The 21,607-nt window shown below is 46.2% G+C and overlaps 1 protein-coding gene across 1 annotated transcript in view; it reads right to left on the minus strand.

Annotated features, from left to right (window-relative positions):
* Positions 1 to 1,059: 1,059 nt before the first annotated feature.
* LOC132586839 (uncharacterized) overlaps positions 1,060 to 21,607 on the minus strand; it is a 28,269-nt gene continuing 7,721 nt past the window's right edge. Inside the window, exons 7-19 of the mRNA XM_060258971.1 lie at positions 20,924 to 21,023; positions 18,910 to 18,984; positions 18,393 to 18,532; positions 16,567 to 16,720; positions 16,040 to 16,118; positions 13,782 to 13,871; positions 10,185 to 10,275; positions 8,291 to 8,383; positions 6,506 to 6,534; positions 4,723 to 4,802; positions 3,370 to 3,500; positions 2,434 to 2,571; positions 1,060 to 1,305 (exon numbers count right to left, since the gene is read on the minus strand). Of these exons, the coding sequence (XP_060114954.1) occupies positions 1,111 to 1,305; positions 2,434 to 2,571; positions 3,370 to 3,500; positions 4,723 to 4,802; positions 6,506 to 6,534; positions 8,291 to 8,383; positions 10,185 to 10,275; positions 13,782 to 13,871; positions 16,040 to 16,118; positions 16,567 to 16,720; positions 18,393 to 18,532; positions 18,910 to 18,984; positions 20,924 to 21,023 (1,395 nt within the window). The 3' untranslated portion in view covers positions 1,060 to 1,110. The remainder of the gene's footprint in view (positions 1,306 to 2,433; positions 2,572 to 3,369; positions 3,501 to 4,722; positions 4,803 to 6,505; positions 6,535 to 8,290; positions 8,384 to 10,184; positions 10,276 to 13,781; positions 13,872 to 16,039; positions 16,119 to 16,566; positions 16,721 to 18,392; positions 18,533 to 18,909; positions 18,985 to 20,923; positions 21,024 to 21,607) is intronic.

Consider the following 21,607-nt stretch of genomic DNA (forward strand, 5'->3'; position numbering starts at 1 on the left):
CCACTTCCCTTCCTGTGACATTCTTCTGCCACAAGGTGGCTACTAACCAAACTATAAGCACCAGACTTAAGGCCAGAGTAGAGTCACACTATCTAATTGAGTTCAGCTTATCTATGAGCAGACAAACCCAGGTTTAAAAGAATCTAATACAGTGAAACTAGTGATTCCTTACGCTCTAGATTAATTGCATGCCAATATTTAATATCCATTAACCAGGCTACAAGAGAAATTGTCTTCTGCTCTGTTTCCTTTAACAGGGAAGATAAGGCAATATATCTAGGCCATGCTAAGATCCATCTACAAAAGAGCACGGAAAGCTGATCTCACCCCTATTCAGACTAGCGGGATAAAATCCTAACCAGTCTTCAGTTCAAAAGACTTTCAGACATTTTGGCCTGCCTGGTGCCTAAGATGTACCCAGTCTGGGGCCCAAAGAAGGGAATTTCAATAAGTAGGGTCATGACAGCTCTGTCTCTTGAGTCTATAGTCACCTCTGATTGGGAAGGGGGGGGGATGAAAAGCAAAATATGTGATTCACAAAGTGCTGAAGTGTGCTCATGGTATACACTATACAATATATTTAGAGGCCCACAAAAAATCAAAGGGCTGGGAAAAGTGGGGGGTTAATATGTACTTGGAGAGCTGGTTTGGTGTAGTGGTTAAGTGTGCGGACTCTTATCTGGGAGAAAAGGGTTTGATTCCCCACTCCACTTGCACCTGCTGGAATGGCCTTGGGTCAGCCATAGCTCTGGCAGAGGTTGTCCTTGAAAAGGCAGCTGCTGTGAGAGCCCTCTCAGCCCCACCCACCTCACAGGGTGACTGTTGTGGGGAAGGAAGGTAAAGGAGATTGTGAGCTGCTCTGAGACTCTTTGGAGTGGAGGGCGGGAGATAAATCCAATATCTTCTTCTTCTACTAACTCCTACTGAACATGTAATTGCTCACAGCTACAGCTAATGCAGGAGTTGGGTCTCACTTTAAGCCAGTGGAATGAGCCTTGCTCACCCTCTGGCACAGTAACCGAAGCTACTAGGGCACCCTGCGGATAGTAGAGGCCTTGCTGTTTCCACTCTCCTTCCCTATGGGATGCATAGGCCTTGCTTGCATGAAGCCTACTTTGGTAGTTGGGATTTTTCTGCACAAGCCACAGTTCCTGGTAAACGTCTTCTGGCTGCAAGCTGGGCTTTGTAACGAGCTTCTGTCCCTCTTCTGATTATTGCCTCCAGTTTCTTTCTCATTTCTTTTCTTTCCGGTTCTGGAATGTCCTCTATTTCTTCTTCACCGATTTCATACCCAAAAATCTCAATCTGGAGGCAAAAGGGAAATTGCAGTGAGGACCAGGATGGTTTTTCCAGTTAGTTGCTGCTGTAATATTACAGAACATTAATAAAACAGTCTTGCATTTCTGAGGAGAAGGGCTGGAAACAAAGATGAAAGGTGGAAAACAGTAGGAGATGCTGAGAGAAAGACCTGGTCCTGTGTTATAAATTAACTAAGGTTCTCTTGGCAGGCATAAGGGGTCAAGATCAATGTTCCCTGTAAGCTGAGTTAGTGTGAGCCAACTCACAGGTTTTTTTAGCCTCCGGTTTACACATTTTTGTCTTACCTGAGGAAAAACAGCCCCAAACTCATTTATACAGTAGCTCACAACTTTAATGCCAGTAGCTCATGAAGTAGAATTTTTGCTCACAAGACTCCACAGCTTAGAGGGAGCACTGGTCAAGAGCTTTCAAAGATCTGGGGAAACGACAAATGGGTGCCGATTTTTAACTTGGTTTACAACAGACATTTCCCTGCTTTCCCCTTTAAACTCTGACAAATTGTTTCACGATGGATAAGCTATCAGGTGATTTCGCACGCCGAAAACAGGTTTGGCAACGTTTTTCTGACAATAATCGTTACAGTTGCATATAAACAGGGGTCGTTTTGTAGAAAAACAGGTGGTGGAGCTCATCCAGGGATTGTTATGCAGCTGCACATAGTAGTAGAAGAAGAATAATTGCAGATTTATACCCCGTCCTTCTCTCTGAATCAGAGACTCAGAGCGGCTTACAATCTCCTTATCTTCTCCCCCCACAACAGACACCCTGTTAGGTGCGTGGGGCTGAGAGGGCTCTCACAGCAGCTGCCCTTTCAAGGACAACCTCTGCCAGAGCTATGTGGCTGACCCAGGGCCATTCCAGCAGGTGCAAGTGGAGGAGTGGGGAATCAAACCTGGTTCTCCCAGATAAGAGTCCACTCACTTAACCACTACACCAAACTGGCTAGTATTCAATGGACAAGGAGGTGGAACTCTTAGAAAAGTTCAGGAGCTGTGCTCCTGTGAGCTCCCACGGAATGTAAGGCCTGCATATAAGTGGTAAATATGTACCATAAAATAAAGGACTGGGGGAGGGGGAGGGGCAAGGGAGAGAAGATAGAAGGTTTTAAAATACTTTTGCATTTGTTTGATCTTGGAAGTAGTTCTGAAGATGCTCTCTTGTGGCCGCATCAAGTTGTTCCTGGGCTTCTGCACTTGATCCGTTAAACACTAACGAGAGGAAAACAGACACCAGGTAGAAGGTTGCAACCACCTATGCATACCAACTAGATCTGTTAAAATCTAAGTATCTGTCTGCCCTGGACTTAATTGTCTATCTGTATTCTTGGAAAACGTCTCCGCCCACACTCTCTCTGGCACTCTGCCATAGTTCCTCTTCCCTTGATAATCTTTTATGCAAAGTCTGACATGTTTCAGCCTTTTCTCACAGCCTTTATTGTGTCTTGCATTCCCCTTAAGTTACCAGGTCTGGGTTGGAAAATAGCTGGGGGTGGAGCTGGGAGAGGGCGGGGTTTGGGGAGGGTAGGGGCCTCAGCATGGTCCAATGCCATACAGTCCACCCTTCAAAGCAGCCATTTTCTCCAGGGGAGCTGATCTCTGCAAGCTGGAGATCAGTTGTAAAAGTGGGAGATCTCCAGGCCCTGCCTAGAGGCTGGCAACCCTAATTCCCCCCCCCCCCCCCAAAAAGTCAGAGCAGTTTCATCTGTCATATGAAGCTGCCTTCTACTGAATCAGACCCTGGGTCCATCAAAGTCAGTATTGTCTTCTCAGACTGGCAGCGGCTCTCCAGGGTCTGAAGCTGAGGTTTTTCACACCTATTTGCCTGGGCCCTTTTTGGGAGATGCCGGGGACTGAACCTGGGACCTTCTGCTTCCCAAGCAGATGCTCTACCACTGAGCCACCGTCCCTCCCCGAAGTATCTTTGTCAAGTATCTTCGCTAAAGGGTGTCAATTCTTTTAAAATCCAATTTAAGTTGCTCTCTCTTTTTAAAAAAAATAACATTTATAGCTAGCTTTGCAACTTCAAGTGGCAATCAGTTCCACAGGCTACAAACAGCTGCAGTTCAGAAAGAATCTTCTTACTTGTGCTGGCCGTCTCCATCATCCGCTTCAGCAGTTCAAGTGTGACAGCCCTCACTTGATTTTCTCTGTCACTTGTCTTGGGTGTGTTGTTCCCTGTGGCTAATGTTAAAGAAAGAAACAGAGATGAATAGTGAGATATTTTTAATAAAACAGCTTTGCAAACATTTATAAAGAGTAGCCAGCCTATCTCCTGCAGGACCGGATCTACATGTTTTTTGAGGGGGGGGGGCAAAATGGAAAAAATGACGCCCTATTATGGGCCATTCTATCTTATGGTCCCATAGAATACAATGGACTCCATACCTACTTGACACCCCCCCTCCGTCAGTGCCTGGGGCAAGCACCCCCCTCTGCCCCCCCTAGATCCAGCCCTGACACCCCCCCTGCCATAACACCCCCTCACTCACTTGATTTTCTACACATACTTAAAATTATTCATTTTGAGGACTTGGGCAGCCTTTAATAAAAGAACATATAAAGCTGCCTTATACTGAATCAGACCCCCCTCGGTCCATCAAAGTCAGTATTGTCTACTCAGACTGGCAGCGGCTCTCCAGGGTTTCAAGCTGAGGTTTTTCATGCCTATTTGCCTGAGCCCTTTTAAGTTGGAGATGCCAGGGAATGAACCTGGGAACTTCTGCTTATATATGAACATATGAAACTCTCTCTCTTTCTCGGCTTGGCTTCGCGAACGAAGATTTAAGAAGGGTGCAATAGTCCACGTTTGCTGCAGGCTTGCTGGTGGCTGACAAGACCAATGTGGGACAGGCAGGTCCGGCCACAGCGGCTGCAGGGAAAAGTCTGAAACTGCCTTCTACTGAATCAGACCCTCGGTCCATCAAAGTCAGTATTGTCTACTCAGACTGGCAGCAGCTCTCCAGGGTCTCCAGCTGAGGTTTTTCACACCTATTTGCCTGGACCCCTTTTAGTTGGAGATGCCAGGGATTGAACCTGGGACCTTCTGCTTACCAAGCGGATGCTCTACCACTGAGCCACCGTCCCTCCCAAGAACCAGCAGCCCCTCTTTCAGTCTACACAAGATCTGTGATCTGGAGGGCTGAGATTAATTCTGACTTACCCTGGGTGACTAGTGTGTTAGTTGAAGTAAATTCTCTCTCAGCCCAAAAAATTACAGCTTTTCGGGCCTTGAATTCCTGACCTTTCCTAGTGGAAACAAGACAGGGAGAACCTACAACTAGGGATATTTTTGAATTTCTCATCCCAGCTGTCATTTCTCATCCCAGAAATCGCCATTTTGATATGGCTTTTTTGTGCAAATCAAACGTGCTATCGGATTAAAAGAAAATGACCTTTCACTCACCTGCTTTTGCCAAGGAAAAACGATGATGTGGAGCCTGAGTTGGCTCTTGGGATTCTGGTGAAGGTGGGGGGGCTCGGAGACTGCAACAGATAAGTTGGGGTTTGGTTTTTAAAATATTCCAAGAGGTTTCTCCTGCTTTTACTTCAAATTCCTTTGTTCTGCTGCAAATGCTCCTGCAACCACAGCCGGCACTTGGGAGCAGGTCATGTAGGCAGCTGCCTAGGGCACTGTGTGGCCTACATTGTGCCTCTAGGCACTCCCTCCCCACATGCCAGCTGGCCCCGAACAGCCTCTTTCGCCCACCCGAGATTCGGGTGGAGGAAACAGATAGGGTTGCCAATCCCCAGGTGGGGGCAGGGGATCCCCTGGTTTGGAGGCCCTCCCCCCGCTTCAGGGTCATCAGAAAGCAAGGGGGAGGGGAGGGAAATGTCTGCTGGGAACTCTATTATTCCCTATGGAGATTTATTCCCATAGAAAATAATGGAGAATTGATCCGCGGGTATCTGGGGCTCTGGGGGGGGCCCCCTGTTTTTTGAGGTAGAGGCACCAAATTTTCAGCACAGCATCTAGTGCCTCTCCCCAAAATGTCCCCCAAGTTTCAAAACAATTGGACCACGGGGTCCAATTCTATGAGCACCAAAAGAAGGTGCCCCTATCCTTCATTATTTCCTATGGAAGGAAGGCATTGAAAAGGTGTGCGGTCCCTTTAAATGTGATGGGCAGAGCTCCCTTTGGAGTTCAATTATGCTTGTCACAGCCTTGATCTTGGCTCCACCCCTAATGTCTCCTGGCTCCACCCCCAAAGTCCCCAGATATTTCTTAAATTGGACTTGGCAACCGTAGAAAGAGGCGGCTCAGCCTCGCTCCCAGGCTGCCTTCCCTCACAGGGGAGGCAGCCTGAGAGCAAGGCAGAGGTGCCACCTCTTTCCTCCGCCTTAGACTTTCTTGCAATGTGGGAAAGTCGAGCGGGGGTGTGTGTGTGTGTGGGGTGGCATTTGCACGTTGCACAAACAGGGCCAGCATTTGGGCGGGTGCTTGGGGCCCTCCCCCACTGGAGGGTGGGGGAGCGGGGCCTTGCCAGGGGTGGCAAAAACCACAGTGCTGGCCCTGCCTGCAACTCAAAGTGGGGTTGGTGGAGGGGGGGGGGTAGAAGATCTATAATAGAAAAAGGCTGCAGGATAGCTTCCTTCAGCATTTTCCCAGACTGCGGCAGCCTTTTGGGTATTCATAGGTGTCATGGCGGTTCAAACAATTACACTATCAGTGGATCAGGTCATACTTTTTTTGGTCCCCCCGCCCCCCATTATGGTTCTATTAACATTCACACTGATGACTGATTTTCAGGGCAAGGGGTTGTGCATGCTCTGCAGCATCAAGGGAGCTGCACAATCCCCATTAAAGTACATTCCCCACCCATCACACTACAACTGAGGGTTGTTCCTGGTGTACGCATCTCACCCCTTATTGGTTCCCTCTTTTCCCGCATTGGAGGGCTCTCTTTGATTGGCTTCCCCCCAAACATTTTTGAATGCCTTTTCTTGACTTGTGTCAGGTACACAGCTCTGGTGTTAAGCACAACTTGGGATTGCAAGTTTCACAATATGGAATAAAGTCCAAGGGTGGCCAACGGTAGCTCTCCAGACGTTTTTTGCCTACAACTCCCATCAGTCCCAGCCATTGGCCATGCTGGCTGGGACTGATGGGAGTTGTAGGCAAAAAACGTCTGGAGAGCTACCGTTGGCCATCCCTGGAATGAACCAATGCTTACATAATAGCTGCTTACCTTCCAGCCGAGTTGGTCTCTGAAGAAGCCTGTAAGAGAAAGACAGATAAGTGTATTTATTCTGCTTTACCAAAGGTTGTGTTTTTTTTCCCACAGCAAGGTCGATAGTCCTAAGGGCTGAAAGAACATCATTTTTATTTGTCAACAAACTAACATGACCACCTCTCTTGTCTGTTAATTTCTTAGAATAAGTTAATCTTCCCTACCTCACCCCCCCCCATCAAAGTTTCATTCAGCTATCTGAATTGTGCTTTTCTAGGCCTGCGTGCGTGTGGTTGGCCCAAATTCAGCCTGCAGTTCCTAAATAAGAAAGGTACAGAAATTAGTACTAGACAGTGGCAACAGCTCACTTTGTTTTCCTGAGCAGTGAGGAGTTCCGGCACCTTCTGCTGACCTGAGTCAGTTCCCATGGAAGGAAGAGAGAACTGGAGTCTTGCAGTGCCTTTTATTTTATTTATTTTATTATATTTTTAGCCCACCGTTCCCGTAGAACAGGCTCAAGGCGGGTTACATCATAAAAGCAATCAACAGTAAAAAACCAATTTAAAATATATAAAATCCAAAATTACAGAGTAACAATAGGTACTAAAATGGCAAATTCTGCCTCATGGACATGGCCTATCGTCCAGCAGGTCATATAGCACTGGGATGGAATGAAGTGGGGAGGCCGGTAACAAGTGACGTCCACTGCCTCAGCTGAAAGCCTGGTGAAAGAGCTCTGTTTTACAGGCCCTGCGGAACTGAAACAGATCCCACAGGTGTTTTCTAGTGTTTTGATTTATTTGCAGATCTACAGGTAGAGTACGGGGGGGGGGCACCACAGTGCAGCAGTTGCGCTCCGAAAGGGTGCTGCAGTTCATCCCGCCATCAATGGCTGCCTCTTCTTGCTGCCACTTCCCGAATCCACCTCAGAGCTTGTCAGCTACCCTCAGGAATCTTTCACCCACTAGGTATTGGAACACTGCCCTTGAGTTCATTATACTCAGCCAGGGCCTTTTTCGTAGCAGGAGCTCCTTTGCATATTAGGCCACACACCCCTGATGTAGCCAGTCCTCCTGGAGCTTACAGTAGGCCGTGTAAGAAGAGCCTTATAAGTTCTTGGAGGATTGGCTACATCAGGGGTGTGTGGCCTAATATGCAAAGGTGTTCCTGCTATACAAAAAGCCCTGATATTCACACAGGATTCAGCTAGCCCCTGAGCTGGGGTGTGTGTGTGGGCAGTGGACATTTTCAATTCACTAACTAACTAGACCTCACAGAGTCGTTAGGTTAGTCCAAGGCTTCCATGAGGACTTTCTCAATCAGTTGGGGGTGCTGAGTTCTCTACTGGGTACTCAGTTCCTAGGTACATGTAATGCTGAATTTGGATTTCAGACAAGTCTTTACTGTCAAAGGATTCTTCTGGAAGACAAGTTATGACCTGTGTTCCCTCTAAGGTGAGTTAGTGTGAGCTAGCTCACAGTTTTTTAGCCTCTGGTTCGCCCATTTTTGTCTCAGCTCAGGAAAAATGGCCCCAGAGCACTATTATTTATGCAGTAGCTCACAACTTTAATGCCAGCAGCTCCCAAAGTAGAATTTTTGCTCACAAGGCTCCACAGCTTAGAGGCAACATTGGTTATGACAGTCAAAATGGCATAAAACTGACTTCACAAGGGTCGCCCATGAAATTAAATGCCAGAAGCACAGGCATCTAAAGAATGACCTTCTCTAGAAACACCGTACGCTTTGGTACCTAGCAGTAGATTTCTTCATTAAAATACACATTTGGGGGTGAGGTGTAATTACCATCTTCCAGTCTCTGAGTCCATTGATTTCAGCCTGCAATCTGCTGATCTGCTCTTCTGCTTTTGTTTCTATTTCATAGCGAAACTGCCTCTCCTGGAAGATAACAGATAGTCAAAAAGTTTGACAAGGAAGATTCTCAAATTCCATTTATCACCATTTGATGTGTGTGTTAAGTGCCATCAGATCTCTTTGGAACTATGGCGACCTGGTGAATTAATGACCTCCCAGATATCCAGTCCTAAACAGCCTTCCTCAGTTCCCACAAACTGAGGGCCTTTATGGCTCCTTTGACTGAGTCAATCCATCTGAGTTTGAGTCTTCCTCTTCCCCCCACCCCACTGGAGAGCCAGTTTGGTGTAGTGGTTAAGTGTGCAGACTCTTATCTGGGAGAACCGAGTTTGATTCCCCACTCCTCCACTTGAACCTGCTAGCATGGCCTTGGGTCAGCCATAGCTCTAGCAGAGGTTGTCCTTGAAAGGGCAGCTGCTGTGAGAGCCCTCTCCAGCCCCACCCACCTCACAGGGTATCTGTTGTGAGGGAGGAAGGTAAAGGAGATTGTGAGCCGCTCTCTTCAAAGTGGAGGGCGGGATATAAATCCAATATCTTCTTCATCTTCTTCTTCTTCTTTCTGATAACCCTTAAGTGGGGGGGAGGGCCTCCAAACCAGGGGATCTCCTGCCAAAGAGCCCATTTGGTGTAGTGGTTAAGTGTATGGACTCTTATCTGGGAGAACTGGGTTTGATTCCCCACTCTTCCACTTGCACCTGCTGGAATGGCCTTGGGTCAGCCATAGCTCTGGCAGAGGTTGTCCTTGAAAGGGCAGCTGCTGCAAGAGCTCTCTCAGCCTCACCCACCTCACAGGGTGTCTGTTGGGGGGGGGGGGAAATGGGAGGTAAAGGAGATCGTGAGCTGGTCTGAGACTCTGAGATTCAGAGTATAGGGCAGGATATAAATCCAATTTCTTCTTCTTCTTCCTGCCTCTTCCAGCTTTTCCTAGCTAAATTGCCTTGTCCAGTAAGTCTAAACTTCTCATAAAGTGACTAAAGTAGGATAGCATCAGTTGATACAAATGTTGGAAGTGAAGGCGCTGTCCCCTGTCTCAGCCTCTAGCCATCCTGACAACAGACTAGATAGCTAGATAGTCTTACTGACCCTTCCTTCCGACAGGTTTATTCTTCTGTCACTATTCCTCTGCAGTGTAGATATATCCAGGTGGGCAGCCATGTTGGTCTGAAGCAGTAAAACAAAGTAGGAGTCCAGTAACACCTTTTAGACCAACAAAGTTTTATTCAGAATGTAAGCTTTCATATGTCTGAAGAAATATGCATGCATACGAAAACTTAAATTCTGAATAAAACTTTGTTGGTCTTGAAGGTCCTGCTGGACTCCTCCTTCGAAGTGTAGATTATGTTCTCAGGGAACTTCCTCCCTCCCTCCCTCTTTCCCTCTCTCTCTGTCTCACACACACACACACACACACAATGCCCTTCTCCCTGAGCACACCAGGAGGGACAACATGCTGTCTGCTCTTGGCACCATGAGGCAGATAGTCCTCTTGCCATCTGCTTCTATCCTTAGCTAGTAAGTTAGTGATCTATCCTGTCTCTGCTCTTTCCTATCTAATGTGTACTTCTCCAATAGAACAGTATTTCTCATGTTAAATTTCCAAGGTGGCTTTGTGTAGCTCTGTAAGCTGAGTAATCTGGTTAAGTGACACTCTGGCTTTTATAGCTTTATATAAACACTCTGCTAACTAGTAGGAACTGGCCTAACTATAGTGGGAACTGGCCTAACTAACCCCAACAACCAACACACACAAAGTCAACATTGAGTTTAAAGTTACACATGGCTCTCTGCAATCTATTGAGCTTCATTCCCCGCTGAAGGAGGATACCTGTGACAACTGCTCTTCCAGGAGGCGTTTCTGCATTTCATAGTTCCTCGTGGCTGCTTCTAAATTCTGCAGCAGAAGAGTCTCCTGTTGCCTGCAACCCCATGAAAAGTTTGCAGAAGGTTGTTCTTTTTTTTTTTTTTTTTATGTCCAAAAACTTTTTTATTGAATTTAGTAAACATACAAATAAAGCAATCAATGACTGTATCTGCAATCATTCTTTGTGTATAAGCATAGCATACCAGTAGAAAACAGAATATATATATATACACAAAATACAAACAAAACAACACATACATACATTCACACATACATACATACTTGGCAGCTGAATTAAAAAATAAGTACTCTGTCCATATGTTAATTACATCAAATTAATAATGTCATAATATCTACCAGGAATACATGTACGCATCTGATCTACAGGACTAAAAGAAAATTTAAGAAATGGAAGCCACTTGTACATCAGAGAATCGTTACCTTCTGAATTATTTATATTGCATAAACTATCTGCTATCTTGTCCATAGCATAGACCTCCCAGATTTTAGCATACCAGGCTTTAACTGGAGGAATATTGGGAGATTTCCAAAATTGGGCTAACACCATTTTAGCAGCAGCTAGTAAAAGGGATATCAGGGATTTATTGAGAGAAGTAATAGAAATACCTTTCCAACAGTCAAGCAAAATGAGTTCCAATCTTAAGGGTAAACTATAGCCCGTGATATCCTTGATTTTTGCCACAATTACTGCCCAAAACGACTGCACCCTCGGGCAAGACCACCAGCAGTGTATAAATGTGCCCACCTCTCCACAATTTTTCCAACATTTGGAGGATTGATTTATCGCCATATGGCTTAATCTCTGAGGTGTTAAATACCACCGGAACAAAATTTTTTGAGTTTGTAATTGTATATTCAATGATTTTGAAACAAACGAAGGAGATGACCAGATTTGTTGCCAAACATCCTCCTGAAAATTAATTGAACTATTCCTTTGCCAAATTTCTTGATAGGATAACAAATCAACAGCATCAATGTCTAGCAAACCCTTATAGATAAATGAAATCAGTCCCTTCCGCTTTAAAAAAGGAGATTGTAGCAAGGATTCAAAGAAAGTAAGAGGTCGATTGAAATTGTATTTCTTTGAGAGTGATGTCACCAAGTTGTTAATTTGCAAGTATTCAAACCATGGGATTTTTGTCCCACCAGTTTTCTCTTCTAAAGATTTTTTGTCGAGCACTTTTCCATTGGACAAAATATCCACAAACCTATAAAGATTATATTTTTTCCAAATTGGAAAAGACTTGTAAAAAAACCCTGGTTGAAACCAAGAAACATCCATAAAATGAGATAGTGGAGACATAGGAGGGGCTAAAAAGAGGCGGCGTTTGTCCCAAATCTGAAAAATGGCTTTAAGGAAAAGGTTGGAGGAGATATTAGGAGGTCTCTTCTTTGGAAATTCCCATAATGTAGATTGAAACGATTTGTTATTTAGATAGGTATCTTCTAGGACCTTCCAGCCTGAATTTAAATCAGCATCATGGTATCTGACAAGGCCTCCTAAAATGGCAGCTTCATAAAATTTATGCAGATCCGGAAGAGCCAGACCACCTGAGGATTTAGAACGAATAAGAGTTGCATACCCTATTCTAGATAAGCCCTTGTTCCAAATGTATCTTAAGAACGAACGACGCCAACCCACAAATAAGTCCTCAGGAATAAGAATAGGAATGGCTCGAAATAAAAACAGAAATTTGGGGAAAATAAAAGATTTAATAATCTGAATTTTTTCATTCCAGGGAATGAGTGAAGAATTTTTATTCTTTTGCATAGTAAGAATGTCCTTAAGTTTGCAGAAGGTTGTTCTGAGGAACATCTAGCTCAGGGGTGGCCAAACTTGCTTAACGTAAGAGCCACATAGAATAAATGTTAGATGTCTGAGAGCCACAAGACATGAACATTAGATGTTTGAGAGCTGCAAGACAGGGAGGGAGGGAAGGAAGAAAGGAAACAGATGGAGAGGGAAGAGGAAGGAGAGGTAGCAAGAAAGCAACTTCAACTTTAAATGCATTCTCCAACCTGCCAGCCAGTTTGCCTTGCCGAAGACAAATGCCTTCTCCAAGCTGGCTGAAGGGGTGGTGGGGGCTTCAAGAGTCACACAATACGTGCGAAAGAGTCACATGTGGCTCCCGAGCCACAGTTTGGCCACCCCTGATTTAGCTAATAGTACTATAAATGGGCCCCCCCTGTGGCTGGGCTCTTACTCTGTGTGATTCAGACTATCAGTTTCCAGGTGGTCAGAAGAAAAGAGAGAATCATGGAAATATAGATCTGAAGCCAAAGCCAAGCAACTATGACCAAATTACTAAACCACGAACATTTAAATACTATTTAGTACCCACAGGGCCTTTTTTATAGGAAAATCCCAGCAGGAACTCATTTTCATATTAGGCCACACCCCCTGACATCACCATTGTTTAGTATAGGGATTTTTTGTACAAAAAGCCCGGCAGAAGTTCATTTGCATATTAGGCCACACCCCCGGATGCCAAGCCAGCTGGAACTGTGTTCCTGCTAAAAAAAAAGCCCTGAGTGCACAAAATCAGGGCTTTTTTTTAGTACAAAAGGCCCAGCAGGAACTCATCTGCATATTAAGCCGCACCCCCAGATGTTGCTATCGTTTTGCGCAGGGCTTTTTTTGTGGGAAAAACCCAGCAGGAACTCACTTGCATATTAGTCCCCACCCCTGATGTCAAGCCAGGCGGAACTGTGTTCCTGTGCGTTCCTGCTCAAAAAAAGCCCTACATACAATTAGTTCAAATACAAAAGTGTTCCATATAGTCCTTTTGGATTACAAGTGTGACAAAGAACAGAGCCACGTTCTTTCTAAACAAACCAATGAACTTGAAAGGAACCTGAGTGTTGTATTATGTATTTGGGACTTTTAACTGCCATCCTCATCCCAAAAGAGATAAAAGTATTTAAATAGAAAGTTCATCTATGAATGCTGGACTTTATAGTGAGTGCATTTTGTGAAATTTGTATAAGGAGCACCTTTGTATTTGAAATAATTGTATGCACTAAATAGAATTTGAATGTTTATGCTTTAAGAGTTTGGTCACAGTGGCTTGCTTTTGGTTTATAATCTCCAGGTGGTAGCTGGAGATCTCCTGGGATTATACCTAATCCCTGGACAAGAGACCAGTTCACCTAGAGAAAATGGCCTAGAACTCCATTATATCCTATGAAGACTGGTCATTGTGGGGTATTATGGGGAAACCATCTGTGGATATCTGGAGCTGGGCTGGGCTGTTTTTTGAGGTACAGGCACCAAATTTTCAGCACAGCATCTGGTGCCTCTCCTCAATTTTCTCTAGGTGAACTGATCGCTGGAAGGTGGATTTTATGGCATTAGACTCCATTGAACTCCTGTCCCTCCCCAAACCCTGCCTATTTAGGCTCCACCCCAAAAACCTCCAGGTATTTCCCAGCCCAGACCTGGCACCCCTATGTGTAATACTTAGCATAATGCAATGGGCAAGTCTTTCACAACCCAGAAAAGGTATGGGGAGACTGGAAATATTAGGTTTGGGATCCTACCTCTTCATTTCCTCTTCTCTGACCCTTTGAAGCCTCTCTTCCTCTTTCATCCTTTCCTCACATTGCCTCTTTAGCAACACCCGTTCCTCTCTGAAAACCAAGACAAGTTTCATTTGCTTCTCACCGGCTGGGTACTGGCAGGCAGCTTCAGGTGCACCAAAGGTGTTTCAAATTGCGCCACCCCAAACTGGAGCAGCCAGATCCCAATCACGCTGTGCCCATATATTGCACAGGGAGTGCATTGGAGCATTCCCAGGGTTGTTGTACGCCACCCCCTTCGTGCAGTTTGGGTTTCTTTCTTTTCCCTTACATTTTTAGTGGCCGTGTGCTCATGCACACATGCGCTTATGCGCACATGCGCTTATGCGCTCTGTGCAGTTTTTTAAAAGAAAGAATACTGGTGAGCGCCTAGTGGGTTGGCGGGTTCACACCACCAATCTGCCTCACTTGCACACTCCCGCAATCAGACACCCAGAAAGATGGACAGAGTGGAAAAATTTGCTACCACTTCCCAAGTGTTAGCTATTTGATCTGTCTCAGAGACATCAGAGAATAGGGTGAGTGTGGGAGTGGGACGGGCTGCTGCTGTGCCTTTCTGACATTCCTTTTTTTAATCCACCTGGGAGCTGTCCCTATGTTGGCTCAAATTGGCCCTCTGATTTCAGCCTCTCTGTGGCTTCCCCTGTCTTGGTCTTCTACAAGAGCCAGTTTGTGGGAATAGGGAATCCCCTAGTTTGGGAGCCCTTCCCCACTTCAGAGGTATCAGAAATTGCAAGGGGGTTGAATGTTCACGGGGAACTCCATTATACCCTATGGAGACTGGTCCTCCACATGGGGGAAACCATCTGTGGGTATCTGGGGCTGGGGTGGGCTGTTTTTTGAGGTACAGGCACCAAATTTTCAGCATAGCATCTGGTGCCTCTCCTCAAGACACCCCCCCAAGTTTCAAAAAGATTGGACCAGTTGGTTCAATTTTTTGAGCCCCAAAAGAAAGTGCCCCCATCCTCCATTATTTCCAATGAAGGGAATGCATTTAAAAGGAGCACAGTCCCTTTAATTGTGATGGCCAGAACTCCCTTTGGAGTTCAGTCGTACTTGTCACAACCAGTGTTCCCTCTAAACTGAGTTAGCGTGAGCTAGCTCACAGATTTTTAGCCTCCAGCTCACACATTTTTGCCTTACCTCAGGAAGGATGACCCAGGAGCACAATAATTTATGTAGTAGCTCACAACTTTAATGCCAGTAGCTCACAAAGTAGAATTTTTGCTCACAAGACTCTGCAGCTTAGAGGGAACATTGGTCACAACATTGCTCTTGGCTCCACCCCCAAAGTCCCCAGTTGGATCTGTCAACCTTACACTTTCTAAAATCCTTTGGTGGGCTCATGGTGCCCACATGCACCATGTTGAGAACATGAGAACATAAGAGAAGCCATGTTGGATCAGGCCAATGGCCCATCCAGTCCAACACTGTGTCACACAGTGGCCAAAAACCCCAGGTGCCATCAGGAGGTCCATCAGCGGGGCCAGGACACTAGAAGCCCTCCCACTGTCCCCCCTCCCAGCACCAAGAATACAGAGCATCACTGCCACAGACTAATAGCTGCTGATGGACCTCTGCTCCATGTTTGTCCAATCCCCTCTTGAAGCTGTCTATGCTTGTGGCCGCCGCCACCTCCTGTGGCAGTGAATTCCATGTGTTAATCACCCCTTGGGTGAAGAAGAACTTCCTTTTATCCATTCTAACCCATCTGCTCAGCAATTTCGTTGAATGTCCATGAGTTCTCATATTGTGAGAACTGCTGACAAACTAAACTGTGAAGCATCTCCTTTTTGTGCATTTCATATTGGTTCTCTGAGTTTCCTTTTATGATGCCACAGCAGCCAAGCAGGGAAGCCTTCTCCTTTCACCACACAGCTTATAACAAGAAAAATCCCAGGCCTCGGATTCAGCAGGAGCTCACAGGAGTACAGCTCCTGAACCTTTCGGAGGGTTTCCCCTCCTCCTGCCCACCTTGTCCAAAAGTCTGCCGTGAAAACGTTGTGAAAGCAACGTCACCCCAGAGTCGAAAACGACTGGCGTTTGCACAGGGGACCTTTCCTTTTCCCTATATCCGTGTCATAATTACGTAAGTCAGAAGCTGGTTTCCAAGATGGATTACCAGAGAATAGAAGTCCATTGAATAGTAGGTGCAGCTGCATAACAATCCCTGGATGAGCTCCACCACCTATCTTTCTACAAAGCGACCCCATAGGTACCTCATTCTCCTCCTGTCTTCTGGCTTTGTCCGCGGAGGTGCTGCTATTCGGGAATCTCTATAGCTCCATGGAGGAAAAGCTCAAGTGGAGAAAAAAGAAAAATTGAAAATACGAGTAAGAACTAGCATCTCCCCTGCACAGTTTCAAAAATGTGTTTGGAAATACAGTTGGACTGCCACTTCTGTCTTTGGATAATTCCAGATATCATCATGTTTTCTGTTTTTGCCTTGCCAGAGGGAGTAAGAAGAAGTTGGGAAAATGGTAGGATTTTGTGTTCTGACCCTGTTCATATGCTCCAGCTAAAAGCACATGAACAAGAGCTGGACATCTGTAAGGAGGAGTGATGGCAATCCAGATTTCTCATGTAACTGGTGCTCCACAGTGTGTCCAACAATTGTAATACATTTGAGAGCTAATAAAAAGCTTATTTGACCTGTTCTGTAAGAGCAATGCCTCTAAGATGCTATTTTGGGGGCTACCAAGAACAAGGAAGGAAATAACCTGAAGAGGATAACCAATCGACTCACCTTGGGTGGGATCATGGATTGGGAAGGGTTGGTGGCTGTCTCTTTGCAACTGTTTGTAGAGTTCATCAAAGAAGTGTTTTCCCATCATATCTTGGAACTCTTGAATGGACAAGGCCGGTCCTTGAACCTTTAGCGTCACTTCCAGTTCAGCCCTCTGCAGGAAAAAGATAAGCAGTTTGATAAGATAGGATTAGGTAGTTAGATAAGATTAGGTAGTAAACTGGTGTAAATTGATTTTATCTTTTTTATATTCTGGCTAGCTCACCAAACTTTGAAGAAGAAGAAGAAGAAGATATTGGATTTATATCCCGCTCTCCACTCCGAAGAGTCTCAGAGCAGCTCACAATTTCCTTTACCTTCCTCCCCCACAACAGACACCCTGTGAGGTAGATGAAGATATTGGATTTGTATCCCGCCCTCCACTCCAAAGAGTCTCAGAGCAGCTCACAATCTCCTTTCCCTTCCTCCCCCACAACAGACACCCTGTGAGGTGGGTGGGGCTGGAGAGGGCTCTCACAGCAGCTGCCCTTTCAAGGACAACCTCTGCCAGAGCTATGGCTGACCCAAGGCCATTCCAGCAAGTGCAAGTGGAGGAGTGGGAAATCAAACCCGGCTCTCCCAGATAAGAGTCCGCACACTTAACCACTGCACCAAACTGGCTCTCCTACATTTGAAAAATTTCAAATTATACGTTTGAAAAATGTATAATTATATGTGGGCTTCTTATATCAGTGACATAATTAAGTCAGAAGCTGGTTTCCAAGATGGATTATCAGAGTATAGAAATTTAATTAAACTTTTTCTGTACAGGTTACATACATAGGATAAAAGGCCTTATTTCAGTGATATTGACATAGATCTGGGAATGTAAACTCTATCATTAATGACTCAGTCTGCAGTTGTTTTGTTTTATTCCATTCCCTTCTTAAGAGATGTATATAAGAGAATGTGTTTATGATTCATTTGATTGAAAATAAAAAAAGATTGTGCACAAGACAAGGAGGGAAATTATTTGAGCCTTTGGGAAAGGAGTTCACTTCTGTGGGCTCCCGTCATGAAATCCAGCACTTGAATCAGAAACCTTTGTATAGGGTTGCCAGGTCTAACTCAGAACAAATCTGGGGACTTTGGGGATGGGGCCGGGAGACATTAGGAGTGGAGTCAGGAGACTTTCCCATTCCCTAAAACAAACCAATAAAAGCACAGTAGTGCATTTCCCCTGAATACAGTCTTCATTTCCTCTTTCCCCAGCAGCTGCTCCCCTCCCTTGATCTCCAGGTGACAGAGAACAATTCACCTGGAGAAATGGTTGCTTTGAAAGGTGGACTGTATGGCATACCCCCCTGAGGTCCCTACCCTTCTCAGACTCTGCCCCAAAAATCTCCAGAGAGAGAGAGAGAGAGAGGGGCAATCCTATCTGTGTAAGTTATTCTTAAAATTTAAATGTGTTTAGGTTATCTTAGGGTTGCCAGCTCCAGGTTGGGAAATTCCTGGAGATTTGGGAGCGGAGACTGTAGAAGGTGGTGTTTGGAGAGGGAAGGGAACTCAACAGAAGGCCACAGTGCCACACAGTTCACCCTCCAAAGCATCCACTTTCTCCAGGGGTACTGATCTCTTCAGTCTGTAGATCGGTTGTTATTCCGGGAGATCTCTAGCTTCCACCTGGAGACTGGCAACTCTTCAGTGAGCGATATATTTAAGCCGCTGTCCATTGTTGTTCTGCCTTTTATGCCTATTAGGTTTTGGCTTTGCCTCTGTTGTCATGACAGTTTGTAAAACAAAAGGCACCATTTTCACAGGATTCTGGGAGGGTGGCGTTAACGTACGGACTGACACTTGAGAAGCTGGTCTTGGAGCAAGAGAAGAAAAACCGCAGCGAATGCCGGGAGGCAGTTGAATGAGGGCTGCTCAAGACCCAGGATGATCTGGTCCCAAATGTACAGCAAAGTGTCCATCCTCAGGTATCCTGCAAAAACAAGATGCAGAATGTCTCTCTTGCTTCCTTAGGGCACCATGCCCCAGTGGCAAATATTGGTTGAATATCTACAGCTAGTGTGGTGGGAGGGAAGTGCAGAAACAAAGCATGCAAACAGGACTTTTTTTTTGCAGAAAAAGCCCAGCAAGAACTCATTTGTATATTAGGCCACACCCCCTGATGTCACCATTGTTTCACACAGAGCTGTTTTGTAGAAAACCCCCAGCAGCAGCTTATTTGCATATCAGGCCACACCCTCTTATGCCAAGCCAGCCGGAACTGCATTCCTGTGTGTTCCTGCTAAAAAAAAAAGCCCTTTATACGAAGAACAAAGTCAGTTGTTTGATCGATGCAGAAGAGTCTCTTACCCACAAACAGAGTGCTGAGGGCTGGCTGAAGCACATGTCTCACCCCGCTCAGTCGGGCTTCTTTGCGGTCTTCCTCTGGGAATTGACAAGAGATTCCACAGAGTGACCCACATTGCCTGCCCACAGACCTGCCCCAACTCCTCCCCACCTCGCAGGGTTGCCAGGTCACTCCTGGCCTTTGGTGGTTGCCAGATCCAGGCTGGGAAACTCCTGGAGATTTGGAGGGTAGAGCCTGGGGAGGATAGGAACCTTCATGGGGTACAATGCCAGAGAGTCCACCCTCCAAAGCATCTCCAGGGGAGCTGATCTCTGTAGTTCGGAGATATGCTGTGATTCTGGGGCATCCCCAGGTTCCACCTGGAGGCTGGCATCCCTACCACCTAGGCAGCCATGGCCAGATTGCGTCTAAGAGTAGGCTTCAGGGTGGAAAGGCCGTTTAGCTTACAGGGAAATTTCCAGGTGGGCCACTGCCCTGAAGTCTGCTGGTGGCCATGGACAAGCATAACCCAGTTGCAGCAACTCTGCTAGAGCCTGAGAGCCATTTCACTCAGACCTTTCATCACCAATGGCCACTGGTGTCAGTTGTCTTTTCCCACATTGCTGCCAGTTTTCAAGAGGAAGCCATGAGTGAGCTAATACCCTTTGCTTGCATTGCTTACATGAGGGATCTGAAGCCCAGAGCCAGGAGGCAACACGGGGTTGCCAGGTTCTACCTTGCTACTGGCAGGGGGATCTAGGTCTTGGGCAAAAACTCTAGGGTTTGTTTGTTTGTTTTGCTACAAAACCATAGAGTTTGCCCAAAACTCAAGAGCATTGTCATGTGACATCAGTGAGGTCATTGCATAAGGGATGTTGCACAACAGTGTCTTTGTTTGGGAGAGGGGTTTCCCCCCTGGCCAGATGGGGGGGGGGCAGCAGATAGGATCCCCAAAGACCAGGGGATTCCCTGGCTGGACCAGGGGTATGGCAACCCTAAGTCAACATCAGTGGAAAGTCTCAACTTCTATGCCCTGTTTTTGGCCCTCCGGAGGAACTGGTTGGCCACTGTGTGAGACAGGATGCTGGACTAGATGGACCACTGGTCTGATCCAGCAGGGCTCTTCTGATGTTCTTATGAAGGCCTCAGCCTCTATGCCCTGTTACTGGCCCTCCAGAGGAACTGGTTGGCCACTGTGTGAGACAGGATGCTGGACTAGATGGACCACTGGGTCTGATCCAGCAGGGCTCTTCTGATGTTCTTATGAAGGCCTCAGCCTCTATGCCCTGTTACTGGCCCTCCAGAGGAACTGGTTGGCCACTGTGTGAGACAGGATGCTGGACTAGATGGACCACTGGTCTGATCCAGCAGGGCTCTTCTGATGTTCTTATGAAGGCCTCAGCCTCTATGCCCTGTTACTGGCCCTCCAGAGGAACTGGTTGGCCACTGTGTAAGACAGGATGCTGGACTAGGTGGATCATTGGTCTGATGCAGTAGGGCTCTTCTGATGTTCTTATGAAGGCCTCGGCCTCTATGCCTTGTTATTGGCCCTCCAGAGGAACTGGTTGGCCACTGTGTGGGCCAAGATGCTGGACTGGATGGACCCCTGGTCTGATCCAGCAGAGCTGCTCTTATGGTCTTATGAAAGCCTTGGTTTCTATGCCCCTGTTGTTGGCCCTCCAGAGGAACTGGTTGGCTACTGTGTGGGACAGGAAGCTGGACTAGGTGGATCATTGGTCTGATGCAGTAGGGCTCTTCTCATGTTCTTATGAAGGCCTTGGCCTCTGTGCCCTGTTGTTGGCCCTCCAGAGGAACTGGTCAACTACTGTATGAGACAAGATGCTGGACTAGATGAGCATTGGTCTGACAGCAGGGCTCTTCTTATGACCCTTGCAGCACTGATTTGTAGAACCACAGAGGACACGGCTGGCTCCCAGCCCACTTCTAAGTCCATTTGTAGTAGGGTTTCCCCCCTTCAGTGGAGGTTATTGGTTGTCTTCCCCCAGTGACCTCCAAGTCAATGCAGAGCACAGCTACCTGGTTGCACGCACATGTCCTTCAAGAACCTTGCCAGATCTCTGTCCATTTCTTCTAGCAATGAGGCTGCTTCCTCCAGAATGTTGGCACTGTGAGGGCTCTGAACAGAGAACAGTAAATAAAGTTCGTATACTCACTGATTAAACAATTTAAAGTATCACCCATTGTTGTCAAAAGAGGGAAACCTGAAAGTTGATGTCACCAAAATAGATCATGAAAAAGAAATTGGATTTATATCCCACCCTCTACTCTAAATCTCAGAGTGACTCACAATCTCCTTTATCTCTCCCCCCACCCCCAACAGACACCCTGTGAGGTGGGTAGGGCTGAGAAAGCTCTGACGGAAGCTGCCCTTTCAAGGACAACCTCTGCGAGAGCTATGGCTGTCCCAAGGCCATTCCAGAAGATGCATGTGGAAGAGTGGGGAATCAAACCCAGTTCTCCCAGATTAAGAGTCCGCACACTTAACCACTACACCAAATCGGCTCTCAGGTCTCTTAAGGAGACTGAAGATATCATTTTGGTGATGAAACTGCTAAATATTTTTTTCCCTTTCGATTTGTGCGTGGGACTCTACTTGTGCATCTAATGAAGAGATATCTATAACCTTTGTTTGGTTTTCTAAAATTTCTTGTTGTTCTGCAAATCCTTTTGATCTGCTTGACATCTTTTGAGGAACGGTTT

The sequence above is a fragment of the Heteronotia binoei genome, chromosome 18 (assembly GCF_032191835.1).
Source record: "Heteronotia binoei isolate CCM8104 ecotype False Entrance Well chromosome 18, APGP_CSIRO_Hbin_v1, whole genome shotgun sequence".
Classification (NCBI taxonomy): domain Eukaryota; kingdom Metazoa; phylum Chordata; class Lepidosauria; order Squamata; family Gekkonidae; genus Heteronotia; species Heteronotia binoei.